The sequence below is a fragment of the Sardina pilchardus genome, chromosome 5 (genome assembly GCF_963854185.1).
Source record: "Sardina pilchardus chromosome 5, fSarPil1.1, whole genome shotgun sequence".
In the NCBI taxonomy this organism is placed as follows: domain Eukaryota; kingdom Metazoa; phylum Chordata; class Actinopteri; order Clupeiformes; family Clupeidae; genus Sardina; species Sardina pilchardus.
Window position 1 is genome coordinate 11,779,945 of NC_084998.1, and position 19,844 is coordinate 11,799,788.

The following is a 19,844-nucleotide window of genomic DNA, read 5'->3' on the forward strand; positions in this document are numbered from 1 at the left end:
CCGCAGGCGGCTCCCACGCGCTCATCTGTCCTGCTTATCAAGCGCTTTGGAACGCCACAGCCCTCGGAGGAGCCGAAATTCACCTCGCAGCGTGGGTGACTTTGTGATTTAGGGAGGACAAGCTCTCTGGAGACAACTCTCCTCCTCCACCACCCCCCCCCTCCCCCCTTGTCCCACAAAAGCCTTTGTTTCCAAGCTCGCTCTCGCACTCAAGATTTAGACGTCAGCAACTCCGTTCTGCCCGTGGAGAAGCGTGAAATACATTTGAATTGCCATAGGGGGCACCACTAAATTCACATTATAGGGCTTTGTCACGGCCTTTGAACATAATTGGCCGAAAGAAAACACACCTAAGAGTGGAGTAATTAAATATGGCCAGAGTCTTGTGCTTATCTCTGTTTGCATAATGCGCCTGCCTGATATTAGCTGTCTGGCCATTGGATGTCAGAAATTCTAATTAGCTCTCTGCCCACAAGAATGTTTGACTTCCTCTCAGTCGTCCTGAGGTGAAATTTGATTATCTTACAGTAATGTCTTCTGGTTTAATTTAGAGGGCATAAAAGTAAAATTGGCAAAAAAACTGCGTCTTTTTCACGGGAACGGCGAAAGTACTCCAAACTGTAAATGGGTTGAGAACTTACAGTGTACAATAATACTCTGCGTGTCGTGCTTGCTCTCGTCATCAAGCAGAGAGCACTTGTACTCCCCACCGCTCGTCCGGGTGACGCCCTGCAGGGTGTACGTGTCGTCGTTCAGCACAGGCACTTTCTGGTCCTGTCCAAAAGAAAGGGCACACACACTACGTGAGCATGCTACAGGTGTGTGTGTGTGTTTGTGTGTGTGTGTGTGTGTGTGTGTGTGTGTCTGTGTCTGTGTCTGTGTCTGTGTGTGTGTGTGTGTGTGTGTGTGTCTGTGTGTGTCTGTGTCTGTGTCTGTGTGTGTGTGTGTGTGTGTGCATGCGTGCGTGCGTGCGTGCATGCGTGCGTGTGTTTTTGTGTGTGTGTGTGTGTGTGTGTGTGTGTGTGTGTGTGTGTGTGTGTGTGTGTGTATGCACTAGGGTGAAGGGTCACGCCATACACAGTGGAGCGGGCTGAGCGGACGCTGGCGGAGCGGAACACTTGCCTTCAGGTAGAAGTTGAAACCGGTGGGGGGAGGATTGCCATCGGCGTGGCACTTCAGGGTGACATCATCTCCTTCTTTAATGGCATCCTTATTGATTACCTGCAGGCTCACCTTCTCTGTAGGGTCTAGTTCAGTGGAGGTGACCGAGAGAGAGAAAGAGAGAGAGAGAGAGAGAGAGAGAGAGAGAGGGGGGGAGAGAGAAGAGAACAAGAGAAGATAAAGATGAAATCAAGCATATGTTCCCAGCACTGCCCACAGCAGAGAGGGGATGTCTCTGGCCCTCTTCTCATGCAGTGCACGACCCCCCCCCCCCCCCCCCAAGGGCCAGCCTTCTTCATTTCTCGAGCCATTTGCTGTGGCGATTTTCTATCGCCCTCTCTTCTCCTCCCTTTCTCCCCTCTCTCTCTTTTCTCTCTCTCTCTCTCTGTCGCACGCTGTGGTGGAGCGAGTCCTATTGCATCTGCACCCCGAGGCGCAGCACAAATCAGCTCTCAGCAGTCACACAGTGCCACCACTGACAGACTAAATTAGAACCATTGTGTCTGAACAGACTGGCCAGAAAAAGGCCTGCTTCACTGATGTTGCCCGTCTGAAATCAAACTTCAAACGGTGCCCATATTCTACATGTATTATGGTCAGCGCAGAGCAAGTCTGTGAACATCTCATCCTCTAATCACACACTCTCTCTCTCTCTCTCCCTCTCCCTCCCCCTCTCTCTCTCTCTCAATTCAATTCAATTCAATTCAAAAGTGCTTTATTGGCATGACAAATATTTAGACATTTGTATTGCCAAAGCACATTATCACATACATTGAACATACAGGTTTAAGACATAGACATAGCAACAGACAATAATCAGAATGTAGAGATAAAACATGTTCCTAAACAGACATTCTCTCTCTCTCTCTCTCTCTCTCTCTCTCTCTCTCTCTCTCTCTCTCTCTGTCTCTCTTCCTCTATCACACACACACACACACACACACCAGCGTGTGTGCGTGTGTGGAAATGGGAGTGTGAGTGTGTGGGTTCTCCACACTCATTCCCACCACCACAGGGAAAAGATTTGAATGCGAGCACAGATGTCTCCAGCACTCGAGAACCCAAACAGCCATCCGTCTGCGCGTCAGCTCCACTCCCCGGGCAGCGCAGAGAGCAACCCAAATCAATACGTGCCTTCAGCTCCCCAATTTGTGGGAGGTCAGCCGACCGGCGGAGCGAGCCCAGACTTTTCCCCTGGGAGGCGCTGTCTACTCACAGTGGACGGTGAAGGTCTCTGGAGCCGACTCCTGGACCTCTAACGGGTGGGTGGCCACGCAGGAGAACTGGGAGCCCACGTCCCCTTTGCCTGCCGTGTAGTCCAGAGTAGAGGAGGCGGTGGACAGGCCAGTGGTGGGGTCTGTTGTGACGTCTTCGGTGATCTTAATGGCTGTACACACACACACACACACACACACACACACACACACAAACAAACAAACAGAGAAGAGCTTTTATGTAATTACAGTGGGGATATTATAAAAATCATAAGAACTGAAATGATTTATGTGTGTGAACGTTAAAACTTACTTTTGTCATCAGCGACAAGAGTCTGGCCATCTTTAGTCCATGATAGGACAGCAACAGGGTTGGCATCACTGGCAAGGCATGAGCCGAGCTGAAAAATACATTACCCTTGATCATTAACCACAAGTTTCATCTAAAACTGACCTTTGATCTATTCACCGAGATAGGAAGGAAGTTGACGCAGAGTAGTGTGACTGGTTTCACTACTTCATTCTTCATTCTTTATACACATTACTTCCTCTAATGGCTCAATGGGAAAATATGCGAACAAAGGTCACTGCTGTTGAAGATTACCAGGACAAATTCCATTTCGGTGACCCAGTTTACACGTGCTACTGGAATTTACCTAGAATAAATAGCTGATGGTATGATCACACCTGACTCATTCAGGCGGGGTGGGGGGGTGGGGGGATTTAGGGACTCTCCTACACCCATGTCCATGCTATTTTCACTTTCATTATCTATTTAGGTGACTTGCCTTATACAACGTCAGATCTTTTTGGAGAGGAGTATTCCGTAATGTGCTTCTCATTGAGTCAGAATGCTCAATCTTTTGAAGCCATGCAGGGGGGGAGTTGAGTTGGGCCTGTCATTGAATACGCCCCAAAGGAAAGTCCCGTGGTGCCTGTTGGTCTGGCCGCCTGCACCCTGCCTTCTAACTATGACTGATCGGAGAGCTTCCCCTGCCTGACAGCGCTGCTTTGGCTGAGAAGCCTTTTTTCCAGCGGTGTAGCGACTGACAAACCACTGCCGATGCCTTTTTTCTATCCCCCCACAGCTTCTCTCCTGCTGCAAGAAAAATGGATGTGCAAAAACTCCATTACAGGAAAAGCTGGGGACGCATTAATAAGGATGTGACAGGATTAGGTGAGGAGTCGCTCCGGCTTTTGAGCAATTCTTCGCCCCTGAGGGGCGGCGGCGGCGGCTGGGGCCGCTGTGCGTGCGGAGGGCTGCGGGGCGGGATAGAGAGCTCAGAGTAATCGCTACTCTGCCCGGGAGCTGGCTGGGGGATGATGCAGGGGCTCAGGCTGGCAGAATGGCACCCCGACCGCCGTCCGCCATGCAGGGGAAAGCAGCAGCAGCCGCACAACCATCAGATAAGAAGCCTCCTCCCTCCTCCTCCTCCTCCTCTTCCTCCACCACCGCCACCACCACCCACCCTCCCTTCCTTCCTCTCCCCTTGCTTTTAAACACAGCCGTTTCTCCGCCCGGCGCCTCCAGTGTTTGGGCTATAATGAGAGCCCTCCGAGGGCAGTGTGTGCTTGCGTGGGGCTGGCTCTTGGGGCTAGCCGTGACCACAGGCCCTTTTTTCCCCCCCCTCCTCCTCCTCCTCCTCCTCCCGCCGTTCCGCTGCAGCTTTTTCCCACCTCCCACTCCCCTCCCATCGCTCAACCCTGCCGCTGCGCCGAGCCGTGACCTTTAACCAGCCATAATGTTTTCATGTTGGAGTGAATTGCGCCTCAAAGCAGGGGCGCTCCGAGGAGGAGCGTTCTTCCGCCGCAGCGGGTGCGACCGAGGCGGCACTTTGAACATGACAGAGCTCGGGAGGCGGTCTCCCAAAACAACACCCCACCCCCCCAACCCCCCTCCTCCTCCCCTCCCCTCCCGACCCCCACGCTATCCACCCCCTCGGTCTCCAGCAAACATCAGAAAAAAAAGCTCTGTGTGACATTAAAGGCAAAGGGAGCAGCCAGCAGCCAGAAAACTTGAGGAAAAAGGGAAAAAGAAATGACAAGCACTTTCGACCACAAAATACATATACGTATACATATCAAATATGAAAATCATGTTTCGGCGCTGAAGGGCTCATCTGGGATGAATTACTCATCCTCAAAAGCCCCCTGTGTTTGCTTCTAGGTTCCTCCAGTTATGCAGTTACAGATGGTTATTCTTGGTGAAGTCCCCATTAAATGTCAACTAAAACTGTGCTGCAGTGATAGGAAGTCGAGCACATTACCGTACTTGAGAGCATAACAAGGGCATTACCCTCATCACCCTAATATTTGTAACATCAACATTGATTTTCTCCTCATTGATTCTTCATTCTCTTTCATGGATTTAGTTCATTGCCTCAGTGCATGAACGGAGGCTAAAAAGACATAAAGAGTCAGTGGTGTTTGATCTCACCAGATTGGCAAATGATTAAACCATTTTACTTACGGTGGTAAGCTTTCCATTTTCCAGTTCTTGGGCTTTATCTTTGATCTGGGGTGGCGAAGGCCTCTCTGTAAACACACAAAAAAGCTCATGAGTAATGACTGGATTAGCTATTCTGATGTAAATATCTGTTCAGTCGAAACCATCCCACTCCAGAGAGCTCTTAATTACAGGAGCTACACCCCTCTGGTTAAGTGTTGATGCCGTGTGGGCTATTTCATTTCAAAGCCTATATTTAAGCCCACGTAACCAGCCAGCCAGTCATCGCTGTGTAATCAAACGCAGGACGACGTGGAAACGACTTACTGTGGACGGCAACTTGCACCGGGTACTCCTTCACGTTGCTACCCCAGACCTGCATGCAGGTGAAGAGCCTCTGGTCCTCCAGCGTTCCCTTGGCGATGAGCAGGCTGGAGTTGGGGGCGATGCTCACCCTGTCTCTGTAGCCGTCGGAGGCCTGGATGGTGGCCTCCTCCTTGTGTGCCTGCTTTACCAGCAGGTCTCCCGCAGTGTTATCATCTTTCATCTGACGGAGAGAGCACAGAGAGCGGAGCTCACGCTAAAGGCCCCCCCAGTACCGAATTGCAGGGTCTGATGCTATAATTATGCTTAATTACGGACTGACAAGCATAATGCATACCTGATTGCATACGCTTACGCGTAGCCTTCAGCTCTATAAAATGCGCCATATATATATATATTTCTAGCTTAGCAGCGGAGGTAAAAGCAACAAAATAACTCACATATTTCCACTTAGTGAACATAAGGCCGTCGGGTTGGGCTTCTCCATTGTTGCAGGGAACTGCAATAGTCTCTCCATACAAGCCGACGATTGTTGGTATGCTGCTGTGAGCTGTGAAACAAACACAAGGACACATATTCATAACCTGAACTAAGGAATATACTTTTATGAAATAAAACCATTCTAAATACAGAGCACAAATGTGTGTAGAGGGGATATATGTACAAATCAGCATAACCTACTCAAATAAATAAATGCTCATATGCTGTACACACATAAATAAACGATAATACTAGTAAACATTTTCAAATAACCATCAATAACACATAGGAGTGGAGTCAAGGCTTGCCAGCAAAATCCTTGCCTACATTCTGTTTGCACTGTAAAAATAATCATAGTACACACATTTCTTCACAACAGCAGTAGATAACACATCTAGACTTTCTCCCTGGGGCTGTGTGCTGTCATTCACACACACAATGTAAACCACTGAGGGTGACACAGGGGCGTCAACTACAACCATCTAGCAGAATAAGGCGCAGAACCCTATAGAGAGGTTGCCATGGGGATGGGGCCCAAACAGAAGCCGTGCAGGGTTTCAGGCAGATGAATGGGATAGGTCAAAGGAGAGAGGTTGCAGGGTCTTCATGCTCCAATCACTTCCATAGGTCTCCTCTGCTTCTCAATGAGTTCTCAGTCAAAGGGGCGACACACTATTGGGGTTCAGATCCTGGTCAGATTTAAGTTGTGGGCCTGGAGGCAACAACGACACGCTAGAGAATTGACATACAGTGAGGGGCCCATCTATAAGACCATGGGCCTACTGTATGCCATGAATCTGCTGGTTTGATTTGCATGGTCTCAGTATTTCTAGCAGACAGGGAGTTGGAGAGGAACAGAGCCTCTTGCAACAAAGCCAAGTACACTGTGTGATACAGCAGACAGCAGCACTATGCAGTCAGATAAGATCATCATAACTTTTACACAATGTGCATTCACTCACGAGGGCTAATTAAATTCTAAAGATTTAATTAACACACGATCGCGCTGCACTCAGACCTCTGTCCAGGTGTGATCTGCCCTGCATGTGTACATACTGTAGCAGTCTTGATTAAGTCCATTGTGATCCTGTTTGCACAGGAGACACACTGCACAGGGTAAACAACAGGGGCCCGGGTGCAACGTCCTGCTTTCCACCCTTAGCAGGCGAGATGCACCATGACAACGGCTAATCAGCCAGAAGAGTGTTTTTTTTGTTTCTGAAATTGAAGCGGGGGGATCTAGGCATGTTTCTTTGGGTAGGTCGAGGTCAAAAGCAAACACACTTTGCTGGAGAACGTCTCAAGCTGAGCGGTGAGGTGGTAAAACAAATGCTCCTTTATTGGCGCCTCATCTTTCCTCGCCAGGCTGGAGCCATTAAGGAGGCCTGCTGCTACTTAGACAGCTTAAACCTCATTCCACAACAATCAATACACTTTACAAATGTTCCAAAGACGTTTCAAAACATTAATGAAACCTACAACGCGTACCTGCTCTCCTTTCAAAAGTTCAAGTTCATTCTACACATCAACTAGATCAGCACCAGCCCCCAAGAGTATTGCTCAAAAGCCTTTAAAACAGGATTTCATGATTTTGTTTTCATAATTTTGCTGCTACAGGCTATTTGTCGAACTATCCCTTACAGAACAATCCATGTTAAGCATAAAATGCAATCTATTCACTCTGTCAGTACAAAAACATTGGCAGAAGATACTCCACTTCATATCATCAAATAAAATGCATTTCTCAAGTTATTGTCAGTTTAACTGTCCAATTAAATAATTCAAGGATGGCCCGCAAGGGACAGCTATTCTGATAACCATGACTATCTCAAAGGCTGAGTGTGACAAAAAAGTATGCGCAGCCGACCTCGGCATGCCAAAATGGAATCTCTTTTGAATTTGAAAAATGCCTGTTGACTGGTCCCCGCCCTTTCGGAATAACCCCGAGCAACGGCTCCTCTCATGTGGCAGGCATGTTTGCACTCTGTCAGCGTGGGTCCGTCTCTTATCTGACCACTCTTGACAGGGGAGAACAATGACGGCCATAAACTTAACTCCTCGTCTCCCCATCGCACAGCCAGAGGGATCCCGCAGCATGGAGGGGATTGAGCATGGCAAATTCATTAACACTTCTTAGCTGGGGATAACAATCGGCATTATGATTCACGTGAGCCGCTCAGCCTTACAAATGTAATTTAATGTGTTGACAATATAATTCTTTTCTCTGCCTCTTTATTCTGGCGCAGACTCCCTACAGAATAGTCTTGGCGGAGGAAAATAATATTCCTTTAGCTGCCCCCAGGAGACATACAACTGGAGCAAAAAGGTGCCCCGAGAGATACACAGCTGGAGAAAAAATGCTGCAAAACCTCTACTGAGACTGAGGATGTCAGAGTGACAACAATGCCTTCAGAGATTTGACGTGTGTCTGGACTGGAAATCTGGACAACGGCTGTTTTTCTCTGATGTTGCCTGGAATTCTTCACAGTGAACCCCCCCACCCCCCCGCTAAAAAAAATGTTCTTTGCAGAAACACAAGAAAAAGAAATTATTCTTTTCAAAGAATAATAAAACAAACTTCCATTTTCCATTTACCATTTTAACACCACAGACCGACTCATAACACATGGTCTTGACATCAGGGTCATTTCATTACTGAAATGCATTAGACTCTGCTGCATTTCTGTTTCGCTGGTGACAGACACTGTTTCCTGTCGGCTGATTTCTGTATGTTTTTTGGAGAGAAAGCGACGCCCGGCTTGTGGCACTGCAGTGGCTGTCTCCATGTTCTTGCCTTCGCTGAAGCCCTGAGGTAGATTTCTGACAGCTCTGATTCTCTTGATAAAGAAGCTACGGAACCACACAATCCCAAGCCCTCAAGTCCACACACACACACACACACACACACACACACACACATACACACACACACACACACACACACGCCACATTCTCATCTCTCAACAGTCTGCATGAGGGATGCCACAAACATTGGCCACACACTCTCAGAGAGCAAAAAGAAATTCATGAAGTGGAAAGAAAGATGTAGGTCCATTTGCTCTAAACAAATCCGATCCCGCTCCCCGTGTAGGAGCGAGTTAAAGTGTGCAGGCACTTGGGAAATCAATGTGGACCAACTCCACGCTCCACGAGCCCATGACTCATCAGAAGACAACTGGCATGGCCGTGATCAAACTCTAACTTATTGCTAACTCAGAAAAAAAAAAAAGCCAGCCAGCCAGGCAGCGGAATTGAGCTCTGCCTAGCGATGTGCCATTCGGCTGCCTTTTTGTCTTCACACTTCAGAGCACAGGAGGGACGGCAACAATACCAGCTCCTTGGGTTTTTTTTTTCGCCCCTCGATCCGGAAATCACATCACCGGCCCGCAGGGCAAGACACGGTGGTCTGACAATAGCAACCCTGATTAATCACTCACACAGGTGTGTGTGTGTGTGTGTGTGTGTGTGTGTGTGTGTGTGTGTGTGGTGTGGGAACCTCCAACAGCGCCTGTGAATTCAGCGGTTTGGCAGTTCTTTGGAGAACAGGATGCCAATCATTTCAATCACTATTTCTGTTTTGCTACTGTGCATGTAACATTTTCCAGGTCCCAGGCAAAAGAGATTAAAAAAACATGGGTTTGGTTCCATAAAGGTTGGAAATGACTAGAGACTTCCCACTATGTTCTCTGCTTTATTCTTTCGCTGCCTGCACTGTTTGCAGTGTTACTGTGCAAGAGACCCTGAGCTCACTGTCAAAAGGGAAAAAAAGAATCCTTTTCATATTGCCAAGCCTTAGCCCATCACTCTCAGGCATCAGCACAATACTGTGTGCCTTGGCATACTATGTGAATTAAATTGGATTAAGCACTCCTTAATTTGATATTCCTTACTCCTAGGTTTAATATGAAATCCATGTAAACAGATCTGTTGTATGTGCTTATGGTCTGAACAATGCGACAAGCAGATACCACAGTATATTATAATGTGCAATTTTTAGTTACATAATTACTGAAACATAACAATTATGACTGTTGCTATAGAACCTGAGAGACTAATGAAGACACGGAGGGACATATTTACAAATATTGCAGAAATTCATTCTACACAAGATAAGGAGAAAACGCTACTTAAAGCTTTAGATTTTTTGTGCTATTGTACTATTTTAGTATTCAGAGAGGGCTGTGCTGGAAGTGATTTTCAAACATTCATTTTCAAGGCAAATGTAAAGGTTGCAATTATGACCGTAGAAGGAGAGAAGACAATTATGGTCACTTGCACCATTCAAGACCCAGAAAGGACCTTGCCTAGTTGGCATGATTGCAACACCCATTTCTCCCAAAATAAAAGCTGTAATTTAAAAAAAGGAGAGAGGCGGATAATTGAAAACAACTTGGCATGCAACACTGCTGTAGTGTAAGTGAGCAGATGGTAATTAGCATCAGTGTGATCCATGAGTCACATTACAAGTGGTTACACATCAGCACGTACAACGGATGGGACTACATCCACCGGCACTCTATCATGGTAAAATCAATCACAGTGTGGCTGATGAGAGAACCTGGAGAGTTGACTGCATTGCATCAATATTTGTATGATAGTTCTTTACTTCATCTTGTGATTTTTCACCAACCGCAAATGAACAGGGCTCACTTGTAAATCTTAAAATAGAGATGAACGTTGAGGGGAATATAATAAATGGCTAGACCGAAATGGATATACAACTACAAGCAATATTTTCACCTTTTGCTTTACAGCTTCTCTCTTCGGTTAGGACTCTGGAGTAAAGCCAGCCCAAAGGCTTGTATTATTCTCTAGAGAACTATCCAGTGTCAGGACTCTAATGGGGACAGTTGTACCATCTGCAACATCCAACACCTTTCTCAGAGAGTACGGTATCAACATTTCATGAAAGGTTCTAAAGGTCAAATGCTATCGTGTTGCAATTAATGCATAGTGAAATAAATCCTGGCACCATATGTACATCAACTAAAATATCTGTATATGTTTACACGCCTAGCTGAAACAAGATAGCTATATGGTTCCTGATGCTGCCATACATATTGAGGAGACCAAAAATGTGCCTTATGGTTTCATGTTTTTTTTAAATATATTATATTGTATGATTCTTCTAGTAAGAGGACATGATATGTCAGAGACACTATGAAAATTGTGTAATTCAGAGGACAGAGAAAATTGTATGAACACTGAGTGGTAACATACCAGGACACTGGGGCCTCTGTGTGCAATAGCAGAGTTATCATCATTTCTCTTCAGAACAGAAGTGTTGGAACATATCATTTTCAAGCAGCGACCAGACACATGGAAAAAATCAGATCTATGTTCATTATGTGCTCGAATGCTGTTTTATCTTTCACTGAGGTTTATCCAAGTTTATCTTTCACTAAAGTTTATCAAGATTGATCTTTTTATCTTTTTAATCTGCAGCAGTGTTACGGAAATGTGAGCATCACTGTGATGTAGCCAGTGTGTAATCATCTTGATTGGCGACTACGGTTACAGAGCTCTGCATGTTATAAAAAGGGTTTTCGCTGGACTGATGGCTCCCTAACTTAACCGGTACATACCTCTCGTTGCTCACAGCCAAAAAGTTGTTGATTCATTGAAGAGTGTGTCGAGTGCTTTGCTATGCTTTTGCTTATTGAGTGAGTCTAACAGTAAAGGTGAGCACAAGATTAGAAAAAAAACGAGGACTGGGCAGAGGAAGAGGTGAGTTCTGTTATGTGCTAAAAACAGGGACTAGAGCCAGTTTGCTATGTGTAAAAATATGGCTTTGGAGCATCCGCAGAGGGTGTTAATGTTATAATCTCTGACTCCCCAGATAGAAGCATTTGGTAGGCCAACATGACTAAACTGAGCCAAATCCACAACAGAGTTGTCTGATGTACAGTGTTGGGGAGTAACGCATTACATGTAATTGAGTTACGTAATTTAATTACAAAATAAATGTAACAGTAATATATTACAGTTACTGTAGAAAAATGTGTAATTCAATTACAGGTACTTTTGAAATTTTTCAAAATTACAATTTGAATTACATCTCAATATTGTCAGCTAAACCTGGCAAAGAATATTGTATGTAAAAAGAACTGTTTCCCTCCACAGCCATAGCTTGATACGGGACCTTCTGATATGCTCTATCATGTCTACAGTGCCATCAGCGTAGGCCTACATGCCTGCCTGTGAACGTGTTATGATTATCATTATATTATCCTCACAAAAAATGTGATGCTAATTCATGAATTGAATGCCCTTGCTGCCTTGTGCGCTTGTATAGAACTGCTCGGCAGCCTGTAGACCAAGGCCGAAATCTTCGCATGGATTTGGGGACTATATATATCATAAAAAAATCGGAAAAGTAATCAAAAAGTAATCAAAAGTAATTAGTTACGTTACTCAGACAAAGTAATTCAAATAGTTACACTACTATTACAATTTAGACAGGGTAACTTGTAACTGTAACACATTACATTTCTAAAGTAACCTACCCAACACTGCTGATGTAGCAGGAGTCTGCTGAGGATGATGTCTTGGCAAGTCCAAATCTAATGAAAATGGCTGACACTTGCTTTTAAGACCGTTCTGAAAAACGAGCAAATGTTTGGACTAGCGTGCTTCCCTCAGCAGAGCAATGGAACTTGTCCAACAAGCTGACACTGATAAGATTCCTGTTTATTTGAATTTGATCCAGTGAATTGAATGGCTCATGAGGGTTCAAGTGAGTGACTGCTGTGCAGAGTTGTTTTTATAGAGACATATGGTGTTATCTCAGCATGGATCTCAGTGAAATAACTACACTGCATTATCAACCACCATTTTTAAAAAACCATTACAGGCTTGTATTGCTCTCATAACTATACCATAATTCATTGGTGGCCACATGGCAACAAAAGTTAGATCACAACCACGGTTATTATATGATTCATACAACGCATCAGCCGCCATACTTCAAAAACAAAGCACAGGCCTTTTTTTTTTCGGCGTGACTACTGTTGAGCACCATTATCCTCTCGACCACTTTCCTCATTACAGCATCCCTGTTTCCACCTCAGCGATGAGCCGGCTCAAACAAAACATCAAATCATACAACAAAATACTGGACACATAAATAAGTCAGATGAATGGCGAGCTCCCAGTGGATACTGGGCAGCACAGCACTAATGTGTTCATCACGCTCAGAGTTTGCGGTGGCAAAAAAAAAGAAAACTCTCCATCTGGATGGACCTTTCACTGTCAGGGGTTTTGAAAATGAGTTATTCCCTCACATGCTCATCGAGAGCCAAAGGGACCATAGAAAGGGCACACTTATCTGCGCTAAAGGGGGGGGGGGGGGGTTCACACTTCCTTTGCCATGTAAATGAACGGAAAATCAATCCGCTCGATCTGGTCTTCCCCACTGATAACAAGACGCAGATAATGCGAAAAGGCATCCGTCACATCTAAGCCGCCGCGTATCATCTCCGCCCTCCACTGCTTCTGTGTGCGGAGGCTGAGATATTTGTTCACAAAATCCGAGAAAACGGCAGAGGCAGAGTCAAACACCGTTAAGGGCACTGTTCTTGCTAAGAAGGTCTTCATTAAAATTTGAGCGAGAAAAGGGAAAAAAAAAATAAAAATCATTTTTCACCTTTTTTTTTCTCCCTCTCCGCTTCCCCAGCTAGCACACAGGCATACATTTGCCAGAGCACCGAGCATAATTGACCCATCCAGGGCTCAAGCTTTCAAGAGGAGGGCCAGCGAGAGCCTAGAGTGCTGAAATAATTGACTTGATGAAATGAGGTGCAGCTCGTCTCCACCAGTCCCCGTGGCACACGAACACATCCCACATCTCCCCTGGGCGGGCTGGGCTCGGATCGGCTCGGCTCGTCTCTCTGCGGTCCGATCTGCTGGCTGATTAGCTCGTGTCGACACACACTGAGAGAGCCAAGGTGCCCGTCGCCATCTCCCCCCCGGCTGCCACCACTCAAATGGGCACACTTTTCTCTCCGCCACTGAGCCAATGAAAAAGACTCTGGCGACAGCGGGACTCTTAGCAGTTGAGTGCGACTAGATCAAAGGCAAGCGGAGCGCAGCCATCAGGTGACCGGGCAAGAAAAAGAGCTCCGAAACAGTTCTCCACATCATATGCAGCACTTCAAACCGCCAAGAGACAGAGAGCTGGTGAGGCCCAAAACAGTCATCTCATGAGGGCTCTTTAGATTAATACATACAAACTCAAAGTGGTTATAACAGCTGGTTACGTTGAACAAAGAACTGAGAGGGCACAGAAATTCATTCAATCTTTGTCTATATTTGAACTACAGATGAAACGCTTCAGCTGCCACGGTAATATTTTCTTGAGAATTAAAATGTTGAGTTGGCACACAAGTAGACAGTACATTTTACATGAGAAGTCGCTCATGTGCTATATGCAAGTTTGGTTAGTAGAAAACGCGTATGGAAAGGTAGGTAGTGAAGTGTGTGTCTGAGCCCCGTCCTTGCAGACGCTCTGTCTTCCCAGTGTCTCTAGGCAAGTTCCTCAGATTCCTGAGCAGGGACATTCGCATAGCACAGATATGTCAAGGTACCCGTCCCGACATGTCAAGGAGAGCATAAAATGTCCATCAGATGCTTCTGGAATTCAGCCTGCTCGTTTCTAGTGGCCTGAAGAATCCGACACAGAATTCTGTGGCAACATGGACACTGACATAAAAGGAACAAATGTTGAATTACTGCCCTGGCTGTGTATGAGCCTGTTAAATACAACTGCCAGGGACAATTGCCTGCAGGAAAACCTTTGGCGGGATGTATTGTTTAGCTATATGGTGCAAGACCACGCAGACTGACTAAAGCCACTCCTTTAGAAAAAACACATACAGGCAGAAAACAAACCAGCTTAGACCAGCTTTTGCCTGACGTATGTTTATGACCAACATATCCACCATATCCTCGGGATACAACCACAACAATGTGCCTAGACTTCGTGCCTGCCTAGACTCATCAAAAGTATAGCTGAGGGACTGAAATCATGGGCAATGTAAAGCAGTCACTTGTCTCTATTTCGGGGTCAAGAGACAAGCCCTGCATTTGAATGAGCTGATTGTATTTGAGAGGCAGATCACTAAAGAGTAGCGAGGTGTTAATGGCCAACTGCCTGCATGCGACGTCGAGGGGTGTTGGTGATCCCAGTGCCCAGTGCAGAGGGGGGATGGAGTGGACGTGAGAGAGTGATCTTAAACGGTGGGGGTTGACAGGGGACAGAGGCTCACCCATGGCACATGCCTGGCTCATGGCATGCCACCTTATTCTCACTGATTCGCACCCCTGAGCTCTGGGCTCTGGGTGCCCGTGGTGGAATGGATCAATGTTGGCAGTCACAGCTCAGCACAAACGCGGCAGGCTGAATTGAGAGATTTTGCTCTCATTGATAGCCCGAGTTCTGCCCCTGCATTGAGGCATGGGGTGGCATTTCAAACGGGGCTCCAAGACCTTGCCAAAAAAAGTCTCAAGGGTACTATTCATTCCAGTTTGTTTGCCAGCTGAAGGTTTCTCCTTGGAAATAAATATTAAATGCATTCAAGTTGTTTTCCACACACATGAAATCCAAAATATATTACAAATAAATTAGGTCTGATATGGGGATATGAAATAGCTGAGCAGAAAATACATACTGTCCAATTCATCTCCAGAGAATATGCTGAAATCAGTTCACTATGAGAGCCCTTGGACCAAGTTCCTGATGTTATGGTGGGAATTATCCTCTTTAAACAAAGAGCCCTAGCCTGTATTTGCCAACAGATGCCTTATATGTTATCAACAAATATCAGATCTTGCTGCATCAAGGCCAGACTGGTTTTATTTAGTGTGTTTGATATGCTCGCTGCACAGGGAAAAAAAGGAAAAGCGTATGACATTACCAAATTTGGGGAAGAAAGCAGGCTGACAAAAGCTAAACAGATAACCCACAGCATAAGGATAAGCGATGTGACCTTTGGTGTCTTGTCAGCAGCCTCCAGATTTGATTAATGTCTTGTGTATATAGCGAGGAAGAAATTATTTTACATACCAAACAAAATGCAGCAAATCAATTCAAACACCAACAATTTGATGCTGATGAGGATGAACCGAATAGCCTATTACACGTTTGATGTAGCAGGTATACAGATGCATATGTAGGATGTCAGTGTCTGTGAGATATATTTTGCCATTTTGCTTTCAGCAAACATCACACATTTAATGTGTTTGTCAGACATCGCACTTCTCTGGTAGAGCCGGTATATTGCACAACACAAAAAAAAGCCCATAATTCTAAATCACAGCAACCATTTTCAGACCATTATCTTACGTGGACGTGTTCACAATGGCCCGGCTCACCCCTGGTTCCCTCTATCTCGGAATGAATTTTTAAAATCCCGTCTTTTAAAAAAGGGAATGCACAATAAACCACAGAAAGGCATCATCTTGCGGGGCAGGCAGGTAAGTGGACTGGGCAATGACTGTGCATTATGGATGTGGAGAGAGGTCCCTGGGGCCTCTCGAGGGGCTGCAGGAAGTCTGAGCACGATAAGACGTCAGGAGTTGCACACGTTCTTCTCCTCCAGACAAAACATATGCATTCATCAGCTGCCCTTAATGAACTGATGCGCAGCAAACAGTGCTAGGCCATTTAACAACATCCAAGAAGGAAAGAGAAAGAATCACAGAGAGACAGACAGAGAGAGAGAGACAGAAAGAGAGAGAGAGAGAGCTCTGCTCCAGGGGACCATTAGGCTTCAATCTAATTTGCAGGGAGCAGGTAGAACAATGGCTTCATTTCGCTGTCTGTTTTCCATGCTAAAGAGATTAGGGGCATTTTGCAATGTGATCCCGAACGTAAACCAGCAAAGTGGCCTATATAGCGCATTTCAATCCTTATCATTTTGTGTATCATGAAAAAAACCATTTCGCCGATTGCCATTTTAGTGCTTACAACATAGAAAAGCCTGTAAGCCATCATGTTTGTGCTGGTGGGAGCTCGGGGGGAAGGTGTGTGTGTGTGTGTGTGTGTGTGTGTGTGTTCGTGTGGGGTGGGGGGGTATGCTTGGTTAAGTATGAGTCAGTAAGAACTGGAACAGTAATATGATTGTTCACAGAGTATGGATTACAATGTTATCAGTGGTAAGCCCATGGTCTCTTGTGGAGACCTCATGATACACAGAACAACTCATACCTCCACTGCAGCACTCTGAAAGGAATTTCCAGTATGTTCGTATCAACAACAAGGGAAACCACTTGTACCAGCCACGATGGTTTTGAACTTGTACTGTCCACATACGCGTAAAGCCAGTGAGCTTAGGGGAGTTACATCCCAGTAGTACGCTATTTGACAAGTTCACATGAAACGCTAGGTAACATGAGAGATGATTCACCCCTCACAAGCATGTATGTTTGTTTTTACTAGGGTTTCAAGGTCTCCACGCTGGAGGCTATTTTGCTTCACCCTCTACCTTATCGGTGAAAGGCCAGCGATGTGCTTGGAATGGACAACACACCCCTCCTGTGACAAGGGTATCTTATTTTACCAAATTCACAGCAGGATAGTTCAAAAAAAAAAAAAAAAAAATTAGCCTGTACTCAAAAGAAAAACTTTTTAAATCATCCTTTGAAACGAGCTTCAGAGGTACATCTTGTGCCCATTAGCAGTGCATTAATCAAGCTAGCATACTGTAGGAGAGGCTGCCAACTACCTCCTAATGCGTCACATGCATCTTCATTTCTGTTACAGAGCATTCTATCTATGCTGAAGTCCTTAACAGTCACAGCCCCAATACACGGCTGGCAGCTTTGGTATAGTCACCAAAACCATAGACTTTCCACTCGTCACAGATTACCGCTGAAAAAAGGAACATGCCAATTCCGACCACATGTTAAACCAAACCACATCACCCAGGAAGGGGTATTTGACGCAAATGAAGCCATGGTGATACACAACGATATGAACTCCAGCAGGCTTCGACTTACTACCCTACAGTAACAATGAACAATAGAGATGCGAGAGGAACATGTAAACAGGCGTCTTCAGCTTGGAGCCAAATATAGGCCAAGAATTAAAGGCAGATGGTCTGACATTATTCCTACATTATTCTTTACGAGTACACTCTCATCTGGGGGAAGCTGGCCATACAGCTTTAGTGATACATTGACCACCGTTCAAAACAGAAACGATTGCTTTTTGAATGTGTTGTGAGTAATCACACATAAACACGTCATCACACTCATTCTGAAACTGAAACACGAGAGTAACGCATACTGTAGAGATTCCCACCATGAGAGACCAGGGTTAAAATAATGAGCCTCTCATGACTTAATTAAAGACTGATTCACACAACCACAGATTCTCATTTCAGGATCTTTGATATGGCAACATCATGTGACTTCGGAAGCCCTGTCATTAGCATTCCTCCTGGGGGAGTTATCGCTAAAAGCATTAATGTAGAGTAATCAGAGCAAACATATCTGCACTATCGAGTAAGCAGCAGCAGCAGCAGCAGCAGAAGCTCTTCCTGTGTTTTTCCCTTTCCAGGAGAGGGACAACCCCCCCTCTCCCCCCCCCTCCTCTCTCCCATATTTTAACACTCTTGGGCTAGCTCACTGCATGGATTTCACCACCATTAATCAGTGTGCCTGTGGCATAGCCTCTCCCCACCCTGCATGGCTGGCAGGCTGCGCTGTGAGCTAATGCCAGAGGTAGGCTAGGAGAGGAGATAAGAGGTTCCACAGTTGGAGAGGAACGCCAACTGGTACTGAATCACTGGGCAACCATGCCCCCATCATCGTACCTCTCCCAGAATGCACAGCATGCTCCGCCTCAGATAAGAGGCGAAACTGAGGAGATGACTCATCTAGCTTTGGTAGTGACCCATGCCAGAAGTGGCTCTCTAAAACTTTAGTCATGGTGTTGTTGTTGTTGGGCCTGGAGCCAGTAAGGAAACTCTGGGGTGTGGGCTTGCCTTGACCTCACTGGCTAAAGTTAGAGCCATGTGAAACACACCAACAATAGCTTGCTACTTCAAGAACTCTGGGGTGGTATGAGGGAAACCATTCAGGAGGTACATTTCAAAAATGCTCTTTGTCATATCTTAGATTAGGTTGTCTCATTCCAAAAAAAAAAAAAAAAAAACAGCTGCTACTGAAACTTTTTGAATTCCAAAAACAGTGCAATACAGACAGTTCAACAGCTGGTGCTGCACCTTGGAAGACAAATAGATCCCTCACATCTCTAACAGTTGGGAGCATTCCTCTGCCTTTCATATTGTGTTGGTGGACTTTATCTCAGGCATCGTTGTTTCATTCCTCACAGCACTATTTATTTTTTTCTAAACACCTGTTCAGGGGGTGGAGAAAACATTCTCCCAGAGTCTTCTCATTATAAACTCCTAAAAAGGTGATTCACTACAATGCTTCGCACAATGACCAGAGCTGATGTACAAGCAAATGTATGAAATCTGATTTATGGCTAACAGGTGGACAAGGCAAAGAAAAAAAAATCATCTGTGACCTGTGACAAGAACATTCTCCTGCAGCCTGCCCGAGACACCTTGTGAGCCCCCTGGGGTTAGGGGGTCACAAAGGGCCAAACAAACATCGCCCACCGCGGGGGTGACAGTATCAGGTATCACACAGTGGACCGGGCAGCTGGTGGTGAGAGCCAAAGCAGAGGCTGTCAAAGGTTCTCGTCACAGCAGCTGCTTTTGTCATCAAGGTGAAGGCTGGTGTTGGGTCCGAAACGCATTCAACTGATTTAGTGTTTGACCACTGGCCACTCTGCCTGTGCGCCCTGGAATGCAGTAGTTCCCTTTGACCACTTGAAGAGGTCAGCTATTCTTATTTTTTCCATCGTGATGGGGAAAGAAAGAACACAAGTATTAATAGGGACATTTTGATTGGCCGGCCTTTCATGGGCATAGTGCCTTTTTGGTTGGCACAAAAAAATGTGAATTCTATTAAATGCTATTTTCACAGAACCCCCGAAATGGACTCTGACATGAAAGCGTTCTAAAAGCACGAGGTGACATGAAACGCAAAACACATGACACCCTGGCAATGGAATCAACACACAATTCCTAAAGGTTCAAAGTCACAAGCAATACAGGTGCAATTAGGCTGACTGGTCTACAAATGCCAACAGACGTCCATCTGCACTTATTGTAGTAAGCTGCTTGGGTGATTTCACTTCAATCTAC

At 45.7% G+C, this 19,844-nt stretch overlaps 1 protein-coding gene across 3 annotated transcripts in view; it reads right to left on the reverse strand.

Moving 5' to 3' along the window:
- Nucleotides 1-19,844, reverse strand: part of alcama (activated leukocyte cell adhesion molecule a) — a 39,891-nt gene that overhangs the window by 7,098 nt on the left and 12,949 nt on the right. For all 3 annotated transcript variants that reach the window (XM_062536474.1, XM_062536473.1, XM_062536472.1), the window contains exons 2-8: nt 5,586-5,695; nt 5,149-5,368; nt 4,846-4,910; nt 2,689-2,776; nt 2,378-2,548; nt 1,123-1,247; nt 642-774 (exon numbers count right to left, since the gene is read on the reverse strand). In XM_062536474.1, coding sequence (XP_062392458.1) covers nt 642-774; nt 1,123-1,247; nt 2,378-2,548; nt 2,689-2,776; nt 4,846-4,910; nt 5,149-5,368; nt 5,586-5,695 — 912 coding nt within the window. The remainder of the gene's footprint in view (nt 1-641; nt 775-1,122; nt 1,248-2,377; nt 2,549-2,688; nt 2,777-4,845; nt 4,911-5,148; nt 5,369-5,585; nt 5,696-19,844) is intronic.